Genomic DNA, 24,560 nt, shown 5'->3' on the forward strand with positions numbered 1-24,560 from the left:
AAACACACACACACACACACACACACACACACACACACACACACACACAAATTTAATTAAAGTAATTTACAGTATACAATGCAGAATTAGAAATTAGAGTGGATTTATTTAACTACTTAAAACAACTCTGGCCATTATATAAAACAAATATTTAAAGAAAAAAGAAAAAACAACCATAAAAAATCAGTTAGATTTATATATGCATATATGTTTGAGAGGTGTATGTCCAAAAAGTAAAAAGTTTTTTTTTTATTATTGTAAGTAATTTTGGAGTAATTCTATTGGTCCATTTTCCATGAACCTTTGACACAATATACATATACCTTTTTTAATAAAGGAAAAAGGAAAAAAGTTTCTTAATAAAAATAAATAAATAAAAGAAAGAAAAAAACCCAATAAAATATCTCGATAATTTCTGGAATTCTGTCAATGACAGCCATAAACAATATGTTTTTTAAAAAATATGTTTGTAAAAGTATTTTATTGTACTAATCTGCACACCTTAAATGTTTTTTTTTATAAATACTTACTTAATATATTACCAAAATACAGCTGTGGAAAAAAAAAAGTTTCTCTGATTTTGCTTTTTACAGGTTTATATTTGAGTAAAATGAACATTGTTGTTTTATTCTATAAACTACAGACAACATTTCTCCCAAATTCCAAATAAAAATATTGTCATTTAGAGCATTTATTTACAGAAAAGAAGAAATGGCTGAAATAACAAAAAAGATTCAGAGGTTTCAGACCGCAAATAATGCAAAGAAAACATGATCATATCGTCGCTGTCCAATGAAAAACACTTCAACTTTACAACTTTCAACTTTCCAAAACAGCAACTTTACAGGAGAGAGAAACAACCTTGTAAACTTTCAATGGAAGTCAATGTAAAAAGAGTTTATTTCAGGTAATTTAGAAGAGTTTCTATTGGTGCATTCATCAAGACATTTTGGCACAGTGTGAGGGACAGTTTGTTCAAATTATGTAGTAAACTAAAAATCGACAAAAATGGAGAAAAGTGTTTTTTATAGGACAGCGACAATATTAACGTTTTAAGAGATCAAAAATCCATATTTGGTTGAATAACCCTGGTTAGTTTTTAATCACAGTTTTCATGCATCTTGACATCATGTTCTCCTCCTCCACCAGTCTTACACACTGCTTTTGGATAACTTTATGCTGCTTTACTCCTGGGGCAAAAATTCCAGCAGTTCAGTTTGGTGGTTTGATGGTTTGTGATCTTCCATCTTCCTCTTGATTATATTCCAGAGGTTTTTTTAATTTGGTAAAATCAAAGAAACTCATCAGTTTTAAGTGGTTTCTTATTTATTTCCAGAGCTGCATATCGCACATGCCTACTGTATTGTGAAAGTGTGGGTTTAAGGATAAGCAAAACGAGAGAGATAATAAGAGAGAGAAGGGAAGATAAAGACGAAGAGAGAGAGACAGTAGTGATGAGCAGAAACACACACGTTCTGAAAGACACGTCTGCTGTTTTGCCGCTGCTGCATCACGTCAGCAGATTCGGCAGATCGGCGTCTCTCTCCCCTCCATCACGGACATTTACACCACCCGCAGCATCCGCAAAGCAACCAGCATTGTGAATGACCCCACTCATCCGTCACACGAACTGTTCTCCCTCCTGCCTTCGGGAAGAAGGTACCGCAGCATCCGGTCCAGCACGACCAGATTCTGCAACAGCTTCTACCCCCAAGCCATCAGACTCCTTAACTGCAGAGACTGAACTGATGGTTTTTCTGTACATGCACACACACTCTTACCCCACTTACCCCAGAAAATGAAAAGCACTAAAAACCCTACTACCTCACTGGACTCTATTGCACACTGTGTAATAGAGGTAATTACTACCTCACCTGGTCTTTTTTGCACACTGCATAATTTGCACACTGTCTTGTTATTTATTATTCTTTGTCTGTATTGTGTTGTATTGTCTGTCTGCACTTTTGTACTGTTGCACTATTGTTCTGTCTACACTGTGTTTATGTGCACCATGGTCCCTGGAGGAACGTTGTTTTGTTTCACTGTGTACTCTGTATATAGCTGAAATGACAATAAAAACCACTTTGACTTTGACTTTGAGATTCCTGAGGAACTGTTCATATGGATGTTTGTGGAGGTGAGCGAGAGGAGGTGTGTACATTGATCAGTGAGAGCCTGGGGGCAGGTTTATGTGAGCGTGCAGCAGACGGCTGTCTCACTGCGCAGTAAACATCGCTCTGCACTCAGTGACCCTGACAGCGGCTGTCAACAAGCCTAAACAACACACACAGCCTCGCTCAGAGCAAACACTTTCACCCGTCCAGCTCCCGTCAGGATCACGCTCCAAACCTGTGACTTCATCCGGAACCTCTCTCTAACTGTGAAGATGAGCGTTTTCATCTGTTAAAAATGTACTGAATATAACCTAAACTTAACCCAGAGCATCTCTATCACTGCTACTGCTCCATTCCTGGCACACTGATAACTGCACTGTGTAACTCTGGTGAAGCAGACAGTATAGCACTAGGAGGAACTTCATAACAATTTTGTGTAAAATCTTGTTATATTTAGGGCTGTCAATCAATTTAAGATAAAGCAGGTTAATCAGCAAAAAGAGTGAATGAATGAGTGAGTGTCAAACCCTTTTTTTGGTCTACTACATAACTGTGCATGTCTTTGATATTAATGTTAATGTATTAAATAATACAAATAAAGAACAAATATTATTGAGTATGTGTATCCAATTTTTTGAGTGTAGTAGAGATAGAAGAAAAGCATATGGGGCCTTATTTTAGTGATCTATAGCGCACTGGTCAATTTGCACACTGCTAGGCCTGTCACAATAATTGCAATATCGGTTAATCGCACAATAAATAAACATGACCTCATTTTTTCATTTTTAATTATCGTGATATCGTCTATTGTGTTTATTTGTATGTTTGTTCACATATATAACAGTGAACAGTATTTTAGCCAGTCATGCTTCTATAGTTGTGACTCCATACACACTGTGTGGACTGAAGTAGGTGAAGAAATAAGTATATAATTCCTAAACTAATTTATAATAAATGATTAATTCAAATTTCGTTGTCTTTAAAAAGTGTACATCGCTTTTTTATGCTATTCTGTTATCATTATATCAGCAATAATTTCTGGCACAATATATCGTCCACAAACAAATCTTGTTGTGACTTGTCATTCTATTTAAGAGCCAGTTGCGCTCGGACTTTTGCGCATTTGTATCTTAACAGCAAGGCAGCGAGGAAGCTGGATTCGTGCTGCAATGTGTCCATATTTGGGGTTGTACACGAGCTAAGTACTCTCAACAGCCACAGCGCTCATGCATGGCTAAGATAGGATTTGGCAGCTGACTGTTCACTGCTGTCAGGGTTTTAATCAATCAGTGGTGCACCTGTATGTCCTGCCACTAACATAGAAACAAGGAAGATATTTATCTGAGCAAACCTCACCTCCAGATCACCACACCCATTAGTGTAGATTTATTCATAAACTACGACATTATGTTAAAGACGCGTATGCAATGCATAAAAATAGACTGTTGATGGGGTGCAAGATACCAACATCCATCACAATGCGCTTTGCGCAGGATGAAACGTTTTTCTGTGTCTTCTTCAAAAAAAAATTAACAAGATGCACATTTACATAAACAATATAACATGCTTATAATATGCTTATAATATGCTTATCATCGCTGTCCAATGAAAAAGACTTATCTTCAATCTCCACAGCAACCTTACAGTAGAGAGAAAAAAACGTGTAACCTTATAATGGAAGTCAATGTAAAAAGAGTTTATTTCGGGTCATTTTGAAGAGTTTCTATTGGTCCATTCATCGAGAAATTTTGGCACAGTTCAATTTATGTAGTCGACAAAAAATCAACAAAAACGGAGATAAGTGTTTTTCATAGGACAGCGACGTTTTGCAGTTTTACTGGCAACAAATAAAATTATTTCAATTGCATTTTTCTCCTCAAATAAAAGTAGTGGTGAAATCTCAGTCGTATGCGTATTAAAAGTGAGCTATGGTCATTTGTCAGATTTCGGACCAATATTTCAGCACCTTCCAGTCAAGCGGATGATGAGAATCAAAGACAATGGAGCCATTGTTGATTTTGGGCTCAGGATACGGAGCTGGGCAACATGAGGTTCAGAGCCAGGCCAAGATCCACAGAAGGAGATTTAATAAAAAAAAAGAAACCCTAATTGGGGAATAGAAATAAAACTAAGTATAACAGAATATGAAAAAAATGATTTGGACAGTGACGGGTAGGATGTGGGGGGAGAGACGGCACTGTGAAATAAATAAGGCTCCAGTATTGTAAAAAGCTTAGTGCATGGCAAGCATTTGCCTGAGTGTGTGTGTGTGTGTGTGTTAGTGTGTGTGTGTATAATATTGACGTAAACCTCCTTGGCGCTGATCAGACAGCACTGTGGATGTGCCGGTGTCAAGGCAACAGTAAAGAACTATCAGGGTGTAGACAAAATACTACTAAAAGAACATAGAAGACAACTACACAACCACTTTACACCAAGTAAATACATACACTAAAAAAAAAAAAGAAAAAAAAACGAAAGCATGTGCGGTCAGGGTCGGTGTTGTGCCCTCTGGCAGCGTATTCCTAAGTAAAGTTAAAGCACTTTTATCAAGAAGACGGTGCGTACGTGCTGCTGAGAGAGGGTGCTTTTCATGGTGGGGGTGCAGATTTTGGCACTACTATGTTGCCATTATTATTATTACTTTTATTCATTATTTCTTAGGAGACAGTGTAGCTTTAGTAGCTTATAACAGCATTTTGGGTATTGGGCCATTTTCTAAAAAAAAGTTAAAGCCAAGAAGACGTACGCTCACGCTCCCGAGAGAGGGTGCTTTTCCTGGCAGGGGTGCTGAATTCGGCACAACACCAGCACTAGCCATTTGGGTTCCCTAAGCACAAAAGCTTTATAGCATTAATTGATGCATTAAGATTTCCTTTGTCTAAAACTAATGGTCTGAGCCCAACTCCTGAAAAACACCTGCACACCATAATCCCCCCTCCACCAAACTTTACACTTTGCACAAGTATAATAAGTACTGCCAAACTCACACTCATTAACCACAGTCTGAATGATCAGTCACAACAGAGAACACGTCTCCACAGCTCTAGATCTAGATCTCCTTCCCTATAGCACTGCATGTAGGACTGCAACGATTAGTCAATATAATCGACAATATTGATTATTTAAGTTTGTCGATTATACATTTCTTTGTCAACTAATAGGCATGTCGCGAGAACTATGTAATCGACTAATCGCATGATTTTTTTTAACCACAATAATTTTTGCCAACGCCGATAATACCCATTGGGCGCATGAGTTTGTTTACATGAGAACGAGTCTTTGAAGCATTAACATTATCCGCTAAATGCTAGCGGTGTTGTAAAACTGCTAGCTTGTTTTAACACGGTAAATGTGCAGGCTGCAGTCCGATATACTCACCTCTGAACGGTGAAAGAGCTAGTGCTTAGCACGGTTAGTGGCTAATGCTAATTTTGTTCCAGCAGTGCTAGCTGGGATTATCAGCAGGCTACAGGCCGATAATACTCACCTCAGAATTGGTAAAAAGAGCTAGATTTCACTTAGCGTGGCTAGCGGCTAATGTTAATACTGCTCCGGTCTCGATGCTGGAGAACTAAACTGAAACTCCTGTATAAAGCTGTTTTCAGTAGAGTGGCTTTACTGCTCCTTAATTCCTGACTGATAGAATTTATACTAGTTTATAAGGATTATAAGGCGCACTGATGATTTTTAAAAAGATTAACCCTAACCTAAAAGAAATACAGTACATAAGTGTGTAAACTCTTACTACTGACCTGTGACAAATCGTAGACCAAATCCGCCGACACTCCAGCCGTCCACAGCTTCTGAGTAGCAGTAATGGCCCTGCCCAGTGAGGTGTGGCCTACAGGTACCACTAGCACATCGCAGGAGCTAATAAGAGGCTGTTAAAATGAAGAAATTAATACAGACTGTTCATTATAAAATTTGGTTTGCAGGATATGAGGTATAGAAACAATAAACCAAAAAAATAATTTTAAAAAAGTCAGTAAAATAGACGTTTCTGTCTCACCGGTTCTTCCATTGCTGCCACAGCGGTACAGATTTTATCCAGAGCTATGCTGGCCCCCACAGCTGAAGGCACGGGAGCAGTGGCTGCTGGGGCACGGAACTGCACAATCTGAGCAGGACAGAAAAAAATAAAATCCAAAAATCAATTATGACCCTTTCCACAAGGTTTAGGAGTGTGTTTATGGAAGTGTTTGAACATTCTTTCAGAAGCACTAGTAAGGAACAGGGGTGTTGCCATATTTTCCATCTAATTAAGCAGGTAAAGTAAACAAATATATATTTTTAAAGTCAAATGAGCACTGGATGTTAATCTACACAGATTTCGTTCCTAAAAACTGTTTATTTGGGTGAGTAAAGTGCTTTTGCTTATTTACAGTAAGGCTGGGCGTAGCAGCATTAGCATTAGCAGCTAACGGCTAGCGCTACCCGGGGTTAGCAGCAGGCTACAGGCCGATAATACTCACCTCTAAACAATGAAAGAGCTAGTGCTTAGCCGGATTATAAGCAGCAATATATTATATTTATTATAATTTAATTAATAATATAATTTATTATATTATATATTATTATAATATTATATATATTATATATTATATACATTTATATATATTTCATTGAGATTTTTAGTTTGTGGAGGTAAGGTTAAAAAAAAAAAAAAAAGGAGAGGAAAAAAATGAAGAGGTATAAATACTTTTGCAAGCCACTGTATTTAAATATTTCTCCTTTTCTAATTAGATCTTAATCCTAATTTGTTAATGCAGTTTTATTTTTTTAATTTAAGATGATTAAAATCAATTTTAAAATAAGGGTTACCCTCAATGTACTTTCAGGTAAAAAGAAAGGTTGACTGATAAGTGTTACTGTTTACTGTGTGCGAGAGACAGATAGAGAGAGAGAGAGAGAGAGAGAGAGAGAGAGAGAGAGATAGAGAGATAGAGAGAGAGATATAGATATAGAGGTAGATACCAGGTGGTCATATCGTCCTCCTGCTGCCACTATATCAGGCACAGTGCGCTTGCGTTTCTTAATGAAGGCCACAAACTGGAAGATGACTCCACAGTGGTGCTGCACCTTATAGACCAGCCCCAGGTTCACCACCACCTGCAACCAATCAAATATCAAGATCAGCTCACAGTATTTATGAGATAGATTTGAGAAATATATAGAGTTAAAGTAGCTCAAAAAATAAAAGTTTTAAAAGTGTCCAGACTTCATTCAGAATAACAGTCCAGAAATCTGATTTTGCTGATTTTTCCAAATAAAAATATTGTCATTTAGAGCATTTATTTCCAGAAAATGAGAAATGGCTGAAATAACAAAAAAGATGCAGAGCTTTCAGACCTCAAATAATGCAAAGAAAACAAGTTCATATTCATAAAGTTTTAAGAGTTCAGAAATAATCAATATTTGGTGGAATAACTCTGGTTTTTAATCACAGTTTTTTTCATGCATCTTGGCATCATGTTCCCCTCCACCAGTCTTACAGACTGCTTTTGGATAACTTTATGCAGTTTAGCTAGGTTTTATGGCTTGTGATCATCCATCTTCCTCTTGATTATATTCCAGAGGTTTTTAATTTGGTAAAATCAAAGAACCTTTACATTTTTAAGTGGTCTTTTATTTCAGGAGGCAATTTTTCACCCTATACTGGAAAATACACTGCTGTTTCTGCTGGGTCTGTGTGACCGCTCTCAGGCCTTGAAGTGTGTTTGTCAGGCTGCTGTTTTTGAGTTATGTGCTTTGTACGTTTCCAGAGAACGAGATACAGAAACAGACTGTTCCTGCTGAAGGTCACTGCTGATAAAACCTTGGTTGTGCCCATCGGCAGAAAATCAGTGAAGTCATAAACAAGCCATATACAATATGAGTAAAACACCTGGTTTTAGAGCACAATAATTTATTGTGGTGACGGACAGTTCTGGTGGAAACAGGAGAGTTGAGGTGCACATTGAATTCTGCCGTGATTTGATCAGCCGTGGTTTTATGGAGTTTTTTGGATACAATCCGGGTTAGCACCCCTTTGAACATCCCTTTCAGACAGCTTCCTCTTACAGCATCCACAGTTAATCCTGTTGGATGTGGTTGGTCCTTCTTGGTGGTATGCTGACGTTACCCTGGATACCGTGGCTCTTGATGCATCACAAAGACTTGCTGTCTTGGTCACAGATGCTCCAGCAAGACGTGCACCAACCATTTGTCCTCTTTTGAACTCTGGTATGTCTCCCATAATGTTGTGTGCATTGCAATATTTAGAGCAGAACTGTGTTCTTACCCTGCTAATTGAACCTTTACACTCTTCTTCATGCTCTTAATGGTGCAATGTGCAATTAATGGATTAAAGATTGGCTGCTCCAATTTAGCCATGAATCCTCCCACACTAAAATGACAGGTGTTACATTTCTCCAGCAGTCGTACCTGTAGTTTAACTCCTAGCTTCTTCAGCAGACCTGTGAGCTCCTCCAGGTCTTTCAGGCCTTGCTTGGCCAGCTGAGTGACCACTGCTGTCTTCTGCTTGGTCAGAGAGTTGATGAGGGGAACAAGCTCCTGCAGCTCCCCTTTCTGCTCAATAAACTTATACAGCGTCTGCAACTAGATAAATACATATAAACTATTAGAACGACACACAAAAGATGCATAAATCAGATTAATAAAAAGCCTTTCAGACACTTTCATTAGACCCGATATGCATATAGAGTGTAGGAAACATGAAGGAACATGAAGAAACACGAGCTGCGTCTGCAGTGACCTACACTGTTGTTGGACAGGGACAGGTTGCAGAACTTGGCCTCCACCTCGCGCTTTGTCAGCTTTTCACTCTGTGTTGTGGAGAAGAGAGAGGGTCCAAGTTGTGTTACTATGAGACCTGGAGGAAGATCTCAAAATGTCATCAGAATGTGAACTCAATGAACTTCAAGTTGGGAACAAACTGCAAACTGCTGATTAAATTATAATGGCTTAATAAAGCTCTGAAGATACAGAGGATTAGAACATGGAGTTTATAAACATAACTAAAATATAGAATTCATACACTTCCATGAATTTTTTATGGACTTTTCCATGCCTTTAAGGCACATTTTCATGACAAATTTTAATGAAACTTATTATATATTATTATTTAACTTGTGGGCAGTGTGCCAATTCCTGCTGGAAAATGAAATCCGCATCTCCATAAAAGTTGTCAGCAGCAGAGGGAAGCTGTAAGATATGAAGTGCTGTAAGATTTTGTGGGAAAACAAAACTGCACTGACTTTAGACTTGATAATAAAACACAGTGGATCAACACCTGCAGATGACAGACATGACTCTCCATTAAACCATCACTGATCATCAGTAAATTTAAGTAAATCAAGGGATCAGAGTCTGGAGGAAGAGTGGAGAGACACACAGTCCAAACTGCTTGAGATCTAGTGTGAAGTTTCCACCAATCAGTGAAGGTTTGGAGGTTTGGATCCACTGTGTTTTATTATCAAGTCTAAAGTCAGTGCAGTTTTGTTTTCCCACAAAATCTTACAGCACTTCATATCTTACAGCTTCCCTCTGCTGCTGATAACTTATATATATATACATACGTATGTAAGTGTGCACACACGTCTGAGCTCACCATGGCATCACACAGTATATTGGAGGCCTGGTTCAGTTTGTCCTCTGGAACTCCAATGTGCAGTAGAACAGCTCGCAGCAGGCTGGTGTGGTTCAGGTAGATAGTGTAGTTCCTTTCCTGCCAACCAGCACGAAACACAAAAACATTAACAGACCTATTTCCGGTGACGGTAGCCTTTGTACAGGAGGATGTTTGCTTTTTCTGAGGCATATGTTTATGAATCCTGTAATAGGAGTCAGTAATTTCCTGAAAATGAAAAACATTTTGCCAGGCAGGTCCTGCAATATTTAGAGCAGAACTGTGCTCTTACCCTGCTAATTGAACCTTCACACTGTTCTTTATGCTCTTACTGGTGAAATGTGCAATTAATGAAGATTGGACACCAGGCTGCTCCAATTTAATCATGAAACCTCCAACACTAAAATGAGGCAGGCGTTTAAGTTTCACTGTCTAACTCCTGTATATGGGTCAGTTACCTGGAGAGCGCAGAACTCCTGGATCACCTCAGATATGGTGTAGATGGTTTCAGCTTCAGGGAGCAGACTGCCCGTCACAGGCACCACTATATCAAAGGCGCACTCCAGCAGCTCCCGGGGGTGAGCTCGGTCCAGCTTACGAGGCCTGAACACTCGCTCAATACTGTACCTAAAACAGGATTAGGATCTTAGAGAGCTTAGTCTTAACAAGTGGGAATGTAATGAAACGCCATTAATCAGGCTTATAAACCACACTGCAGGTAAAAGGACAGTAAGATGTTAATAAAGAATGAACAAAGGGTTTCTCCGTTATCTTATTAACATGACACGCCAGCTTCAGACCACCTTAGGGGTTCTTACAATCTCTCTCACCATAGTTTCTAAATCCTGTGAGAAACTTTTTCATCATAAAGAAGCTCTTTTTGTAGTCCCACATTTTGTAGTGATACAACTTGTTTTAATACATTTACACCCCACATATTACACCCCTAGTAGAAGCTGTAATATTGCAGCTGCATGTATTTTAGTTATATATTTAGATATATTTTCCTTCTAAAAATTGCATAATAGGGGTGGGCGATATGGCCCTAAAGCAATATCATGATTGTTTTATGGTAATATATGACAAAACATTGAAAAAAAAAAAATAATAATAATAAATTTCAAGAATGCACTACTGCAACAAAATGAAAATGAAATTATATCATTGCAAAAAAAAAAACAAAAAAAACACAAAGCAGGTAAAAGTGGCCCAAATCTAAATTTTCTCACCAGATCCGATGTTTAGTTTCAGCTGTTTGCACACTCTTTTTAATGTGACTCATATATCTCACATCTATCTGAATGTTTTCCACTCATGTAATTTTGTAAGAGTGGCACTCATGGGCAACAGAGCAATGCTTCACGTTAAGTTTCACTTTAATCCCAGCCAGAAAAGGACACATTATTTGGACATGGTGAATTTTTATTTTTTCCTCTGCAGCCACCATCTATAGCCATATTCGGCCAATTCATTATGAACTATGTTTGGCTGCACATTTTACAAAAACAAATAGTATTTTATATTGTGTAATACTTTTCTAACACAGTATATGAGAGTGAGAGGTCTATGAAATATAGTTATTAAAAAAGGAAACTACCTTTTGACATGTGAGACGTTGTTTTTGCCCACAAATCTGGCAAATGAGACCTGAGGAAAAGAGAAAAAGAGCATGAGAACTACCCGACACCGCCCTGGCAAAAGATCAAAAAGTTAGTCAGACATTAAACTGAGATACAAGAGAAAACCTAGGAATAGTGGTTTATATATATATTTTTTTTAATTAATAATTTAATTTCAATGAAATTAACTTATGATAAATGTTAGATTTGTATAAATAGAACAATTTTAAATATAAAATCTATTCTGTAAACATTAATTTGTATAATAAAAAAAATAATATATATTGTTAAGTATATAAATGTAACAATTTAAAAAAATCTGTAAACTAGGTATGAAATCATTATTAAATTAATATTAACTATACTGATAAAATTGCAAAATATACTAAATGGAACACCTCTCATTCTAATACATTAGGATCTGACTACAGTAATAGATAATTAAAGCTGACCATTATGAAATATATAGGGGTGGGCAATATTATATTTTATACAATATATCGTGAGACAGAAATATCATGATATTAAAAATCCATATCGTGATAATAGGGCTGTTCTGTCTTAAAAGTAGTCTATTATTCACTGTGAAGCTTTAGGTGTATTTATTGTATAATTGTTTTAGTTTGCAGTTTATATTCATGCACTAAATATTCTGCAATATTATTTGCTGCATTATATTATTTTATGCTATATTCTTTATTTTGCCACATTATGATTATACTGTTATACTATTATACTATAGTCCTGAAATGAATGAATTATTTTAGTTTTCCTATATCGCCAAGTATATCGTTATCGCAAAAATACCCTGAAATATCGTGATATTATTTTAGAGCCATATCGCCCACCCTTAGAAATATATTACACCCATTATTAAATTGTCCTAAAAAATATATATAATAAGTGTATTTACTCCATGATTAATCAGATCAAAGCAGCAGGTCTTAGTAAATGTAAATGACAAGGCCATATTATGTGTGAAAATTTAGAGCAGGATCAGAATCTGCTGGTGCTTCACTTTAAACTTGAACTACAATAGAGTGCAGTGGAGTAGCCACTCATCTCATTAATCACGTTCACAAACTACACTGAAGCTAATTATATAAAGTATTACATCAAATTAATCCAAAATTGCTCATGGGGTTTCCCTAATTATGCATTAAATCGTGGCACGATACCCACAGACCACCTCAGAGGATTCAGAGTGAACCCACCCCATTTTCTAAAATCCAGCTACAAGTATGCTGGTAAAGGTTAAAACACATAAATCAGGTTTTAAGGAGAATAAAAGGATTGAGACATATGAAAAATCCTTCACAAAGCTCGTCAAACTAGTAGAGCTGATCTTGGAGTTGAAGTTGGAGTGGAAAATAATTTAATTTACTTCTGAACTTCTAGGGCTTCGACTGGTCCAACGGTCTAAAGCAATGTAACTATAATCAGGAGATCATTGATTCGAATCCCAGTCATGCAGCTTGCCAATTGGCCAAGCTTGCCAAGAGCACAATTGGCCTCTGTACCCTCATCACTCCTAGAGTGATGCCTGTGAGCTGACGTATAAAAAATTTAGAAATAAATAAGATAAAAACAGAACAGATTTGGCACTGTAAGCCCAGATACGTTGAATTTACTTAAAAAAAATTTAAGGAAACCGGTTGCCTTAAAAAAGTTAAGTAATGGGTAAAGAAAACTTCAAGTTATAACAACTAAAGGGAAAGTTGATTGAACTTTTTTATTTTTGTCATACTGTAAGACCGGATAAGTTGAGTTACTTAACTTTTTTTAAGGCAGCCGGTTTGCTCAAATTTTTTGAGTTAAATTTACTTCCGATTGCCTTAAAAAAGTTAAGCAATGGAGAATAAAAACTTGAGTTAGCATAAATTAAAACATCAAGTTATTACAACTAAAGGAAAACTTGATTTATTTGTAAGATAGCCCAGGGGGAGTGACTACACACTGATGGTGAGTGTTAGTCAGAAACTGTTGGACACACCCAGTATGCAAATAGATTGTGACAGAAGCCAATGAAAAAGAAGCTGTTAATGGCAAAACAGACTAAACTCAGATATTATAAGTTGATTCAACTCAAAGATCTCAGTTTGAATAGTACAGTTTATGTGCCCACAAACGTTCAGCTAGCTTTGAGTTCAAACCACGTATGGGTTTACAGTGTAGATCAGCAGATTCTAGATCAGCACTCATAAGTAGTCAAGTCACAATTCTGTCAAGCAACACTTTGGACTGGTGTATAAAGGAAAGACAAATTGTAGATAAAACTGAACGTACTGTTTCAGTAATTACAGCCCCTCTCAGACTGGAAAACTGATAATATGGTATTACGTAGAGGGTTATTTTACTGCCCTGCAGACTGGGAGTCCCTGTACTGGAAAGAACACCGTGCTTATCCAGTGTACCCAAACATTTCAGTGTTTAAACAGGCAACAATTGCCCTACAATAGGGGCCTCTTTGTGGGAATAGAAGGTTTAAGTTAAAAACGCTTTAGAATTGTCTACATTTCTTAAAATGTGACGTAAAATTGAAGAATTGTTGCGTCAAATATGTAAATTTAGAATTTTGAGATTTTGTAAAAGCACCCTTAGTAACAAATTTATTCAGAAATATTAAGGCACCAATTTACAAATATAAATATGATGGTGTCTAATGGGGTGGGCGATATGGTCCTAAAATAATATCATGATATATCATGGTTGATATGACAAAACTCTGAATTAAAAAAAAATAATAAATAATATATATATATATATATATATATTTCAAGAATACACTACTGCAACAAAATGAAAATTACTTTTTTTTTTTATTATTGCATATGATATGATATATGGCACACCCCTAACTGAGATATTAAAAAATATAAGATAATATTTTATCAGATTTGTAACAGAAGTCAATGATCCAGAATGTCATGATACTAATAATAAGAATAATGCACTCCAAATATCTCCATATATCCAGGATTAAAGTAAAATAAATGATACTTGACAGATATAATCTGTCTCTAGTAGATATATAATATATATATATATATAATGGGAAATGAGAACAGGGTGAATTTTTCTTTTTTTAAAACAGGAAAAAAGTAGTACCCTGATGTGATAATTAGGGGTGGGTGATATTATATACCTGAAATATCGTGCAATATCATTAAAAATATTGAAAAATGTTGCCAATATTATTGGGTACTAAACGATATGGCACACCCCTAGTGTCTAACAATGACCTCAGGAGATATTTATGTTGTCTTTGTCTTTGATTAACACAGATTGTGGACTCACCCGCAGGTCATAGGGCAGGGTGACCAACATACCACTGTGGTCCATAAAGCAGGCCAGTTCACAGCCCTCATACAACTTCCTGTTCCTGGGCAGAAACAGTGGAGTCTGTAGTCTTACTGCACCTGTACAGGAGAGAGTGGTCAAAGACAGAGGTTGGGTGCTGTAGTATAAAACAAAAACAATCCTTTTTTTTGCACATCTTGTACAATATCTGGACATTTCAGCAAACATCAACTGCTCATTGAGGACAAGGTGGGAGTAAGAGTGGTTCAGTAAACTATGATCGGGAGATCGCTGGTTCAAATCCCATCCAGCAGCTTGGCATCAGCTGCCGGAGCCCTGAGAGAGCACAATTGGCCTTGCTTTCTCTCTCTGGGTGGGTACAGTACAGTAGATGGCCCTCTATTCTTTCCCCTAATCACTCCTAGGGTGATGTGGATCAGCACAAGGCTGAAACCTGTGAGCTTATGTATCAGAACCGAGTCGCTGTGCTTTCCTCCGAGCGTTAGCGCTGTGCTGTGATGCTACTCGGCAATGCTACAGCTATCAGCAGCTGTTCAAAAAGAGGCGGAGCTGACTTCACTTCATGTATTAGAGGACAGCTCTACATTAACACCCATGGCAATATTAGATAGCGGCCCAACCCATGTAGCATGTTTTAATATGTTAATCTCTCACACAGACTACAGTCTGATACACTTGCCTCTGAACGGCGAACGAGCTAGTGCTTAGCGCTAATGCTAATGCTGCTCCACCAGCAAAATAGCTTGCGCTTAGAGAGGTTAGACGCTAATGCTAACTGTAAATCCTGGCTTTAAACTGCTCCTTAATACCTGACTGATAGAATTCATACATAAGAAACACCGGATTATAAAGCACACTGATGATTTTTGGGAAAATTAAAGGATTTTAAGAGCCAAAAATACAGTAATTTAGGAGCAATGTACTTCCTAAACCGTTCCTAAATTTAACACAACGATGAGGACATCCTGTTAAAACTGGCAACCCTTCCCATGACTTCCTAGAACACCAATCTAGGACGGAAAGGTGAGCCGAGCGTCCAAATCCCAATTCCCTCTCGTCATAACACGCGGGGTAACCCAACCCACGGCAGATGGAGGTACACAGGGTACGAGCACAGCATGTAAAGCTGAACAAACACAGAACAAATACGAGGTTTTGCCAGAGATACAAAACATCCCACAGTCAAACCTAATGGCCTCAGACCAACAGGAACAGCAACCGTCTGTCGTGACAGGATACACACACCATACATTCCAATCTCCTCAATGCACTAGCTGTATAATTCACCATAAACAAAAGCAATTCCAGAGCTCTTTTTAACTCTCTTTTATTGAGCCCATAAAAAGCATCGAGCAACAAAAACAGGCCTTTTCTCCGTCTCTGACCCCTCGGCAACTGGAAACAGACAGTGGCATTTCCCTCACATGTCCTCCATTTACACTTGAGGCCTAATAACTTACAGACAAGTACCCCACGGTCTGAACGCCCTGTGGAGTAATACTCATTGCTACATGCTATGGAGAGCTATATAGAGCGAGCCTCAAACGTACCAGTAGTGTAAACTAATATGCTTAAACATTTGCTCAACTCAATTGAATTTGGTCTCCAAATATTTGATTTCATGATGTATGAAATTTAAGGCTTTAAAAAAAGACTCACTGACCCTGTTTATATTTAAACAACAAAAGAGCTAGAGTTTAGCGTGGTTAGCAGCTCATGCTAATGCTAATACTGCTCCTGCAGTGCTAGCCAGGGCTAGCAGCAGGCTACAATCCGATAGGCTCACCTCTGAACATCAAAAGAGCTAGCACTTAGCGTGGTTAGCGACTAATGCTAATGCTGCTGCAGTCTCGAGTCTCATAAGTACCAGTAATGTAAGCTTATATGCTTAAACATTTGCTCAACTCGATTAAATTTGGTCTCCAAATATATTATATATATTTTATAATACATGAATTTTAAAGCTTTAAAAAAAAAAGACTCACTGACCCGGTTTCTATCTAAACGGTGAAAGAGCTATAGCTTAGTGTTGTTAGCGGCTCATGCGAATGCTAATACTGCTCCAGCAGTGCTAGCTGGGGTTAGCAGTAGGCTACAGGTTGAAAAAAAAACTAGTGCTTAGCACGGTAAGCAACTGATGCTAATGCTGCTCCAGCTAGCCAGGGTTAGCCGCAGGCTACAGGCCAATATGCTCACCCCTCACCTCTAGAGGCTAATGCTAATGCTGCCTTAACAGTGCTAGATGGGGTTAGCAGCAGGCTACAGGCTGATATGCTCACCACTAAACGGCAAAAGAGCTAGAGCATAGCACGGTTAGAGGCTCATGCTTATGCTGCTCCAGCACCATACTATTTACAGGTTTGTTTGGCTAAAATTAATATTGTTCACAGTTCACCAATATTGAAATTTAAAGCATTTATTTGCAGAAAAATGTCTGAAAAAAAACAAAAAAGACGCAGAGCTGTCAGACCTCAAATAATGCAAAGAAAACAAGTTCATATTCTTAAAGTTTTAAGAGTTCAGAAATCAATATTTGGTGGAATAACCTTAGTTTTTAATCACAGTTTTTAATCATGCATCTTGGCATCATGTTCTCCTCCACCAGTCTTACACACTGCTTTTGGATAACTTTATGCTGCTTTACTCCTGGTGCAAAAATTCAAGCAGTTCAGTTTGGTGGTTTGATGGCTTGTGATCATCCATCTTCCTCTTGATTATATTCCAGAGGTTTCCAATTATTTTAAAATTACAATAAATCCTGAGATAATATGCTGTATATAGTTTGAAATGCTACATAAAGCTTTTTTTCTTTGCATTCAAACTTTTTAGGACTCTCAGTAAAGTGTAATCAGACAAATAAATATTGTGAATAATTGTACACTGTGAAATTACATTTATATTGTGTTTTATAAGGCGTTTGTAGAAGGTGTAGGAGTGTGATGATCTAATACACTTAAATGAAAGGGGTTTAGTGTGCAGGTGATCCAAACCCCACTTTAGCTCACAGTGGGAATCACTCACCGTGTTTTCTGAAGACTCTGGTGATGGTCTCGTACACGTACTGCTGCAGTTTGGCGCTGCTGATGTTGAAACTGCCCTGGAGAAACACAAATCATTGGCAGGGTGAGGAGAGGCAGTGCTAGAGTTCAGTAAACACATCTGGTAACACGTAGACCAGATGAGGAGGATAGACGACAGTAGAACTGGGTTAATATTGTGCAGGATTACAGTGACATCTAGGGGTGAGTAAGAAACAATGCGCAAATAAATGAGTCTGATCTCATAGACTTGAGATCTCATGCATGACCACATTTCTATTGCAGAACTTTAATCTGCCTGTAGCTACAAACAATGATTTATTGGAGGAAAAAAAACAGGAAGCTTTTGATCCAGTCATAATAAACTGGAAACTGGTTTACTCCAAAAATCAAAAGGTATTAAAATAAGTCTCTCTTTCTACTAGATTTTGGAGCATTCCTGTGAGGATTTGACTGCATTCAGCCACACTAAATGTTAGTGAGGTCTGGATAATAATAAATAAATATCTTAATAATTTCTAAAATTTGGACGATAACGAAAATAAACGATAATTTGCATTTGTATTATTCAAAATATGTTTGTAAAAGTCCTATATTGTAATTTAGACGATAGCGAAAATAAGCGATAATTTGCATTGATAAAAAAAGTGTTTGTAAAAGTCTTATATTGTATTTTAGACGATAACTATAATCAGTGATAATTTGCATTATTAAAAAGGTGTGAGTTAAAGTCTTATATTGTTATTTAGACGATAACTATAATAAGCAATAATTTGCATTACTCAAACATGTGTTTGTAAAGGTCTTATATTGTAATTTGCACGATAATAATAATAAGCGATAATTTGCATTATTAAAAAAGTGTTTGTAACAGTTTTATATTGCAAATTGGACGATAGCAAAAAATAAGCGATAATTTGCATTATTCAAAAACGTGTTTGTAAAAGTCTTGTATTGTAATTTAGACGATAATGATAATCAGCAATAATTTGCATTTTTTTAAAAACGTGTTTGTAAAAGATTTATATTGTAAATGAGATGATAATGATAATAAGCGATAATTTGCATTGATAAAAAATGTGTACGTTTTATATTGCAACTTGGACGATAGCGAAAATAAGCGATAATTTGCTTTATACAAAAACGTGTTTGTAAAAGTCTTATATTGTAATTTGGACGATAATAATAAGTGATCATTTGCATTATTAAAAAAGTGTTTGTAAAAGTTTTATATTGCAATTTGGACGATAGCAAAAATAAGCAATGTTTTGCATTATTTAAAAATGCGTGAGTTAAAGTCGTATATTGTAATTTGGACGATAACGATAATAAGCGACAATTTGAACTATACAAAAACGTGTTTGTAAAAGTAAAAATGTTTGCATAAATGTGGCCTAAAACCACAAACCCTTAACTGAACATATTAGACAGCAGCCTATAGATCTATAGACCTGCTGAGAGATTTCTGCAGAGTTAGATACAGATACAGATACAGTAGCTCACGCTACCTTGTGCATGTCTATATCGTAGGTGTAGTCCATGACGTGGGAGGGGTTCTGGGAGAACAGCTGGTTGACCATGGTGCGGTAAGCCTTGCCCATGACGTTGGCCATAGTGTGCTGTAACACCTCGTGCAGCTCGGACTCCTCCATCTGAGGAGGCGGGAGGAGGTCGCTCTTCAGAAGCTCCACCGCTGTGGGCCGCCGGGCGGGGTCGTGGTTCAGCAACCAGCAAATAACTTTCTTCTATACGCACAAAAAAACAGAGAATATAGAGAGCATTTCAGAAATAATTATTAAGTTTATATTAAGTTCAACAACCATGTTATTTCAAAACGGGCCTTTCAAACACTCTACTTTTACAAATAAGGCCTAAACTAAAACACTGCCCATCGTTTGTGCGGTTGTGGCTTCATAACAGCATTAAGTGCCCAGTAATCGCCAAATGTACTGCAATTCTTCTGGCCACGTCGCGCGTCTTTACGTACTTACGTCACACGTACAGCCCCTAAAAGAGGATCAGGCTCAGTTTTACTGAACACGAGCGGCTGGTGGAGCAATGGAGACTTCAGAAGAGGAAACTCAGAGCTCAGTAGTTCATTCATTCATAGCAAAACCAAAGAAACGAAGGAGTGAAGTTTCTGACTGAGCTCTCTCTCTCTCTCTCTCTCTCCAATTACCCACTCTCACCAGAGAGGAACCTAAATCCCCCAAATCCCAAAACTTACAGACATCAGCTTTAAATATGAATACTAAACGGCCAGAGCAGTTTTTTCACAGCTTTGCATCAATTGCATATTGAAACTAAACTAAACAATGTGAGTTGGCTTGTAAACTTCACCAAAAGTTTTACATGTAAGCACAATTAAATGGAAAAAGTTTATGTTGCAGATTACATAAAGTAGATCTGTGTGGAAAAAAAAAAAAAAAAAGAAAAAAAGAAAACTCACTTGTGCTCCACTCTCATAGTCACCAAAATCCTCAGGGAAGTCGATGGACTCCTGAAAAAAAGAGAATAAGAAGCCTTAAAAAGTCTATACAGTTATTTTACAGGTTACTATGCTACCAGAAGACCTCTAATAGTAAATCAATGGATTTGTTTATTTAAATAGTTTTATATAATTATTTATTTTTCTTTTTTTTTTTGTTAATAACCTATATGACCTCTTTCAAGGCCTTGGGGTTGTTGGTACTTTTTTAGGGATCAAGATGAGTATTTTATTGACAGTCCAGTGAGGAGAATGTATTTACAAAGCACTGTATACAGTAGGGTGGGTTTATTTTGCTGTATCTTCTCGATCTCAATCTTGTTTCTTTTCATACATGTGTAACGTTTAAATCATTTATTAAGCGAAAAATATTGTTTATACGTATCTGTCTATATAGAGACCAGGAAGGTTTTTGGTGTACACTAATTTGACATTTTTGTAACATTTAGTATTAGTATTTAGTATTTAAACAGTTACCTAAAAATTCACACAGATAGGGCTACTTTTCTTCTTTCTCTTTTAAAACAAAATAAATTTTAAACTTACTACCATCAATGTATAAAATGTGGCTTTCTACTTATGAATATACAGCTCTGGAAAAATTAAGAGACCAGATCAGTTTCTAATTCAGTTTCTCTTATTTCTCTGATGAACTACGAAAAACATTTCTCCCAAATTACAATAAAAATATTATTATTGTAATTTAGAGCATTTATTTGCAGAAAATGAGAAATGGCTGAAATAACAAAAAAAAAGATGCAGAGCTTTCAGACCTCAAATAATACAAAGAAAACAAGTTCATATTCATAATTCAAGTTTTAAGAGTTCAGAAATCAATATTTGGTGGAATAACCCAAGTTTTTAATCAGTTTTTTTATGCATCTTGGCATCATGTTCTCCTCCACCAGTCTTACACACTGATTTTTCCAGAGTTGTATATTAAGCATAAAACATCAAACATTTTTAATCTGCACTTTTGACAGAACTTATTTAAACTGATATTACGTATTGCAAAGCGTGTTCTGTGAAAAAAATAAGCCTGTATAAACTGACCTTTCGGAGCTGGCTCAGGACAGTTATGCGCTCAGAAGCTGTAGCCATTGGCCGGTAGGACATTTCAAACAGGATGATGCCCAAGCTGAACAGATCCACTTTCTAAAAAAATACATTATAATAATGAATAATACATTATAAACTATCATTTGCAGAAGAAACTCTAAAAAACACACGATAACCTGTTAAAATACCATAAAAATGAAATAGAAATGAGGAGTAAATTGAATTTAACCTGATTGTAGGTGGCTTTGGTATTTCCTTGGACCTCTGGGCTGACATACAGCGCAGTGCCAACCATTCCCGTCATGTTGCCTGATTAGGACGAAAAAAAATTAATAATAATAAAAATAAAAAAAAAAGAAAGACAAAAATTAATTGTGTACAAAACACACACTATCCACGAGTTTATAAGCAAAACACGAACGAAAAAAAGAGTTAGAGAGTTGGGTTGGGTTGGGTAGTCGAGTTTAACGCCACATCAGCTCGGCGGCTATTTCGCGGCAGGAAAGGTACTGTCTACTCACAAGGTTCTACGATCTAAGCCATCGCAAGGCAGACAGACACAGACAGACAGACACACAGACACATTCACTCACACACTCACACCTAAGGGGCAATTTCAATCAAGTCCCAATCAGCCTGAACGTGCCGTCTTTGGACTGTGGGAGGAAACCGGAGAACCCGGGGGAAACCCACGCAGACACAGGGAGAACGTGCAAACTCCACACAGAAAGACCCGGGACGCCCCAGCCGGGAATCGAACCCAGGCCGTCTTGCTGTGAGGTGGAAGTGCTACCCACCGCGCCACCGTGCCGCCCGAGTTAGAGAGTTAAAAAGTTACTTATTTGATTTGGGTTTACCTGTTGGGTCTGATTTTAAGACCAGAGCTGAGTTATTATCATCGATCTCCAGCTTTTCTGAGGCCTGTAAGGAAAGAGACACATGCACATGCATGTTTTTAAAACAAACGTCTTGAAGGTGTACATTAGAAAACATATAACAGCGTAGTTCCTGTAGTACCGCAGTAGCTGGGTGGTCGGTAGCCAATCCAAAGTCTCCGATCTTCACATGATCATGAGAGTCCAGGAAGATGTTGACGGGTTTCAGGTCCCTGTGGATCATTCCCTGAGAAGACAGAGAGAAGGGAGGAGGTAAATAAATAAATAAATAAATACATACATGATATTTGCAGGCATTTCTACTTAAATGACCCAATTTATGTATTGTTAAGGTGCAAGAATCTTGGCAATAAAGGCAGTAAATAAAGGATAAAGGCAGTAGTTAAATCCAGTTTCTACCAACTAAGACAGACAGCTATCCAAAGTTAAGTTTTTATCTTGATCTGACTTAGTTTGAGAGAGTAATTCTTACATTTATTTTAACAAAGCTTGATTATTGTAATTCACTATACATCGGTGCTGGTCATTCGTTGGTTGCTAAGCTACACTTGGTGCAAAATGCTGCAGTAAGGCTTTTAACTAGGACTGTCCATTTTTTTGTACTAATCATGTGATTAGTTTGGAATCAAAAAGTGTTATTTTTTCAACGCAAATTTATTACGCCACCAAGTTTGACCCCAACTTCCGCTGTAATCTGCCCCGCCCCCGCGCTGAAGGTGAACCCAGCCTTGTGGATCTGCTGCGCTGTGTCAAAATTGCCTGTCGCTACTGCTGGTTGTTCTTTTTCACTCTGTAAGGCGCACAAAATTAAAAGGTGCACTATCAATAATCGTCTATTTTCTGGTCTATTTTCATACATAATGTGCACAGGATTATAAGGCACATTATGAGACACTAGTAAGGAAGAGGGGTGATGCCACGTTTTTCTTCTTATTCAGCAGGTTTCACTACTGGGTGGCTAGCATAAGCATTAGTGGCTAGCAGTAGCTGTGGTTAGCAGCTAATGCCATCCGACAGCGCTACACTGAGAAACCCTTAAATGTTCCGGTAAGCCAGGGCGATATTAGCTTCAAGCTAAGGGCTACAAGCTTGTTTTAACACGGTAAACAGGTAGTATTAGCATTAGCCGCTAACCGAGCTAAGCACTAGCTTTTTTGCCATTCAGAAGTGAGTATTATAGGCCTGTAGCCTGGTGCTAACCACGGCTAGCATGTGCTGCTTTCAGAGACTCACAGTACCTGTTCATGAATGTACGCAATGCCATCCAGTATCTCTCTGAAGAGTCTCCAGAGGCGACTGCAGTCCCGGTGAAGGCCTTGATCAATTGTGTCTCTTAAAGTGCTTTTTTCACAGTATTCCATCTGTACAGACAAAGCACGCAGATAAGAGGTTCATGCGGAAACTTTATAAATGTCCTAATGTCAACTGTTTATACAGAGTACTGTACTGTGTTTTTTAAAACTATTTATCCACAGTATCAGTCAAACGTATGGTCACACCTTCTCATTTTTACAATGCAAATTAATACTGAAGTGATCCAGACTATGAAGGAACACATAAGGAATCATGTAGTAACTTAAAAGTGTTAAAAACAAACCAAAATACTCTGTGAAGAAGCTTTTAGATGCTCTCATCTGTGATGTTAGCTTGCGATTACTGAGGCTGGTAACTCTGATAAACTTTTAGTCTTCTTTCCCTGATGAGTGCCAATTTCATCATAATGTTTTGATGGTCTTTGCACTTTGCAATTTTTCAAAATTCTTAAAGTATTTTTTTTTCCCTTTATTTAGTTGAGTAGTTCTTGCTTCTCATAATCTGGATTAGAACAATACTCAAATATTCACTATTCACTGTATACCTGTAACTCTACCTCTAACTCTAACTCTAACTGATGCTCTTAAACTTTACATTAAGAGACAAGAAATTCATGTAATTAACTCTTGATGAGTTCAGCACAGCTGTTAACTCAAAGCCTGAATTCCAGGTGACTCTACTTCATAAAGCTGACTGAGAAAATCCAGCAGAGATGTTCAAAACTGGTTCTATCTAAGCAATAATCTAAAATAAACATATTCTGGTTGATTTAGCACTTTCATTTTCTATTAAATAATTCCATGTTTTTCTTCATAGTTTGGATGACATTAATATTAATCTACAATGCAGAACATTTTAAAATAATTAAAAAACACTGAACTAAGGTGTGTCCAAACTTTTGACTGGTACTGTATATACATCAAAAAACAGATTTGCTCCTAAAACAGTGCCTAGCTCACTGAATTATATACCTGCATCCACTTACCTGTATATACAGATAATGTGCAATAAGGGGAGGCTTTTCAGAGTCAGTGCTCTCTGCTGTGTCCACTGCTTTCTTTTTCATTAATTCATCCTGTAC

At 37.3% G+C, this 24,560-nt stretch overlaps 1 protein-coding gene across 1 annotated transcript in view; it reads right to left on the reverse strand.

The window, feature by feature from the left end:
• Positions 1–24,560, reverse strand: part of eif2ak4 (eukaryotic translation initiation factor 2 alpha kinase 4) — a 49,217-nt gene that overhangs the window by 11,540 nt on the left and 13,117 nt on the right. Inside the window, exons 14-31 of the mRNA XM_022672596.2 lie at positions 24,465–24,554; positions 23,404–23,526; positions 22,287–22,391; positions 22,127–22,190; positions 21,499–21,578; positions 21,264–21,365; positions 20,172–20,222; positions 19,231–19,467; positions 17,706–17,781; positions 14,661–14,782; positions 11,342–11,391; positions 10,203–10,371; positions 9,727–9,843; positions 8,876–8,941; positions 8,541–8,714; positions 7,092–7,226; positions 6,127–6,234; positions 5,870–5,998 (exon numbers count right to left, since the gene is read on the reverse strand). Coding sequence (XP_022528317.2) covers positions 5,870–5,998; positions 6,127–6,234; positions 7,092–7,226; positions 8,541–8,714; positions 8,876–8,941; positions 9,727–9,843; positions 10,203–10,371; positions 11,342–11,391; positions 14,661–14,782; positions 17,706–17,781; positions 19,231–19,467; positions 20,172–20,222; positions 21,264–21,365; positions 21,499–21,578; positions 22,127–22,190; positions 22,287–22,391; positions 23,404–23,526; positions 24,465–24,554 — 1,998 coding nt within the window. The remainder of the gene's footprint in view (positions 1–5,869; positions 5,999–6,126; positions 6,235–7,091; positions 7,227–8,540; positions 8,715–8,875; positions 8,942–9,726; positions 9,844–10,202; positions 10,372–11,341; positions 11,392–14,660; positions 14,783–17,705; positions 17,782–19,230; positions 19,468–20,171; positions 20,223–21,263; positions 21,366–21,498; positions 21,579–22,126; positions 22,191–22,286; positions 22,392–23,403; positions 23,527–24,464; positions 24,555–24,560) is intronic.

This window comes from Astyanax mexicanus, chromosome 14 (genome assembly GCF_023375975.1).
Source record: "Astyanax mexicanus isolate ESR-SI-001 chromosome 14, AstMex3_surface, whole genome shotgun sequence".
NCBI classification, from domain to species: domain Eukaryota; kingdom Metazoa; phylum Chordata; class Actinopteri; order Characiformes; family Acestrorhamphidae; genus Astyanax; species Astyanax mexicanus.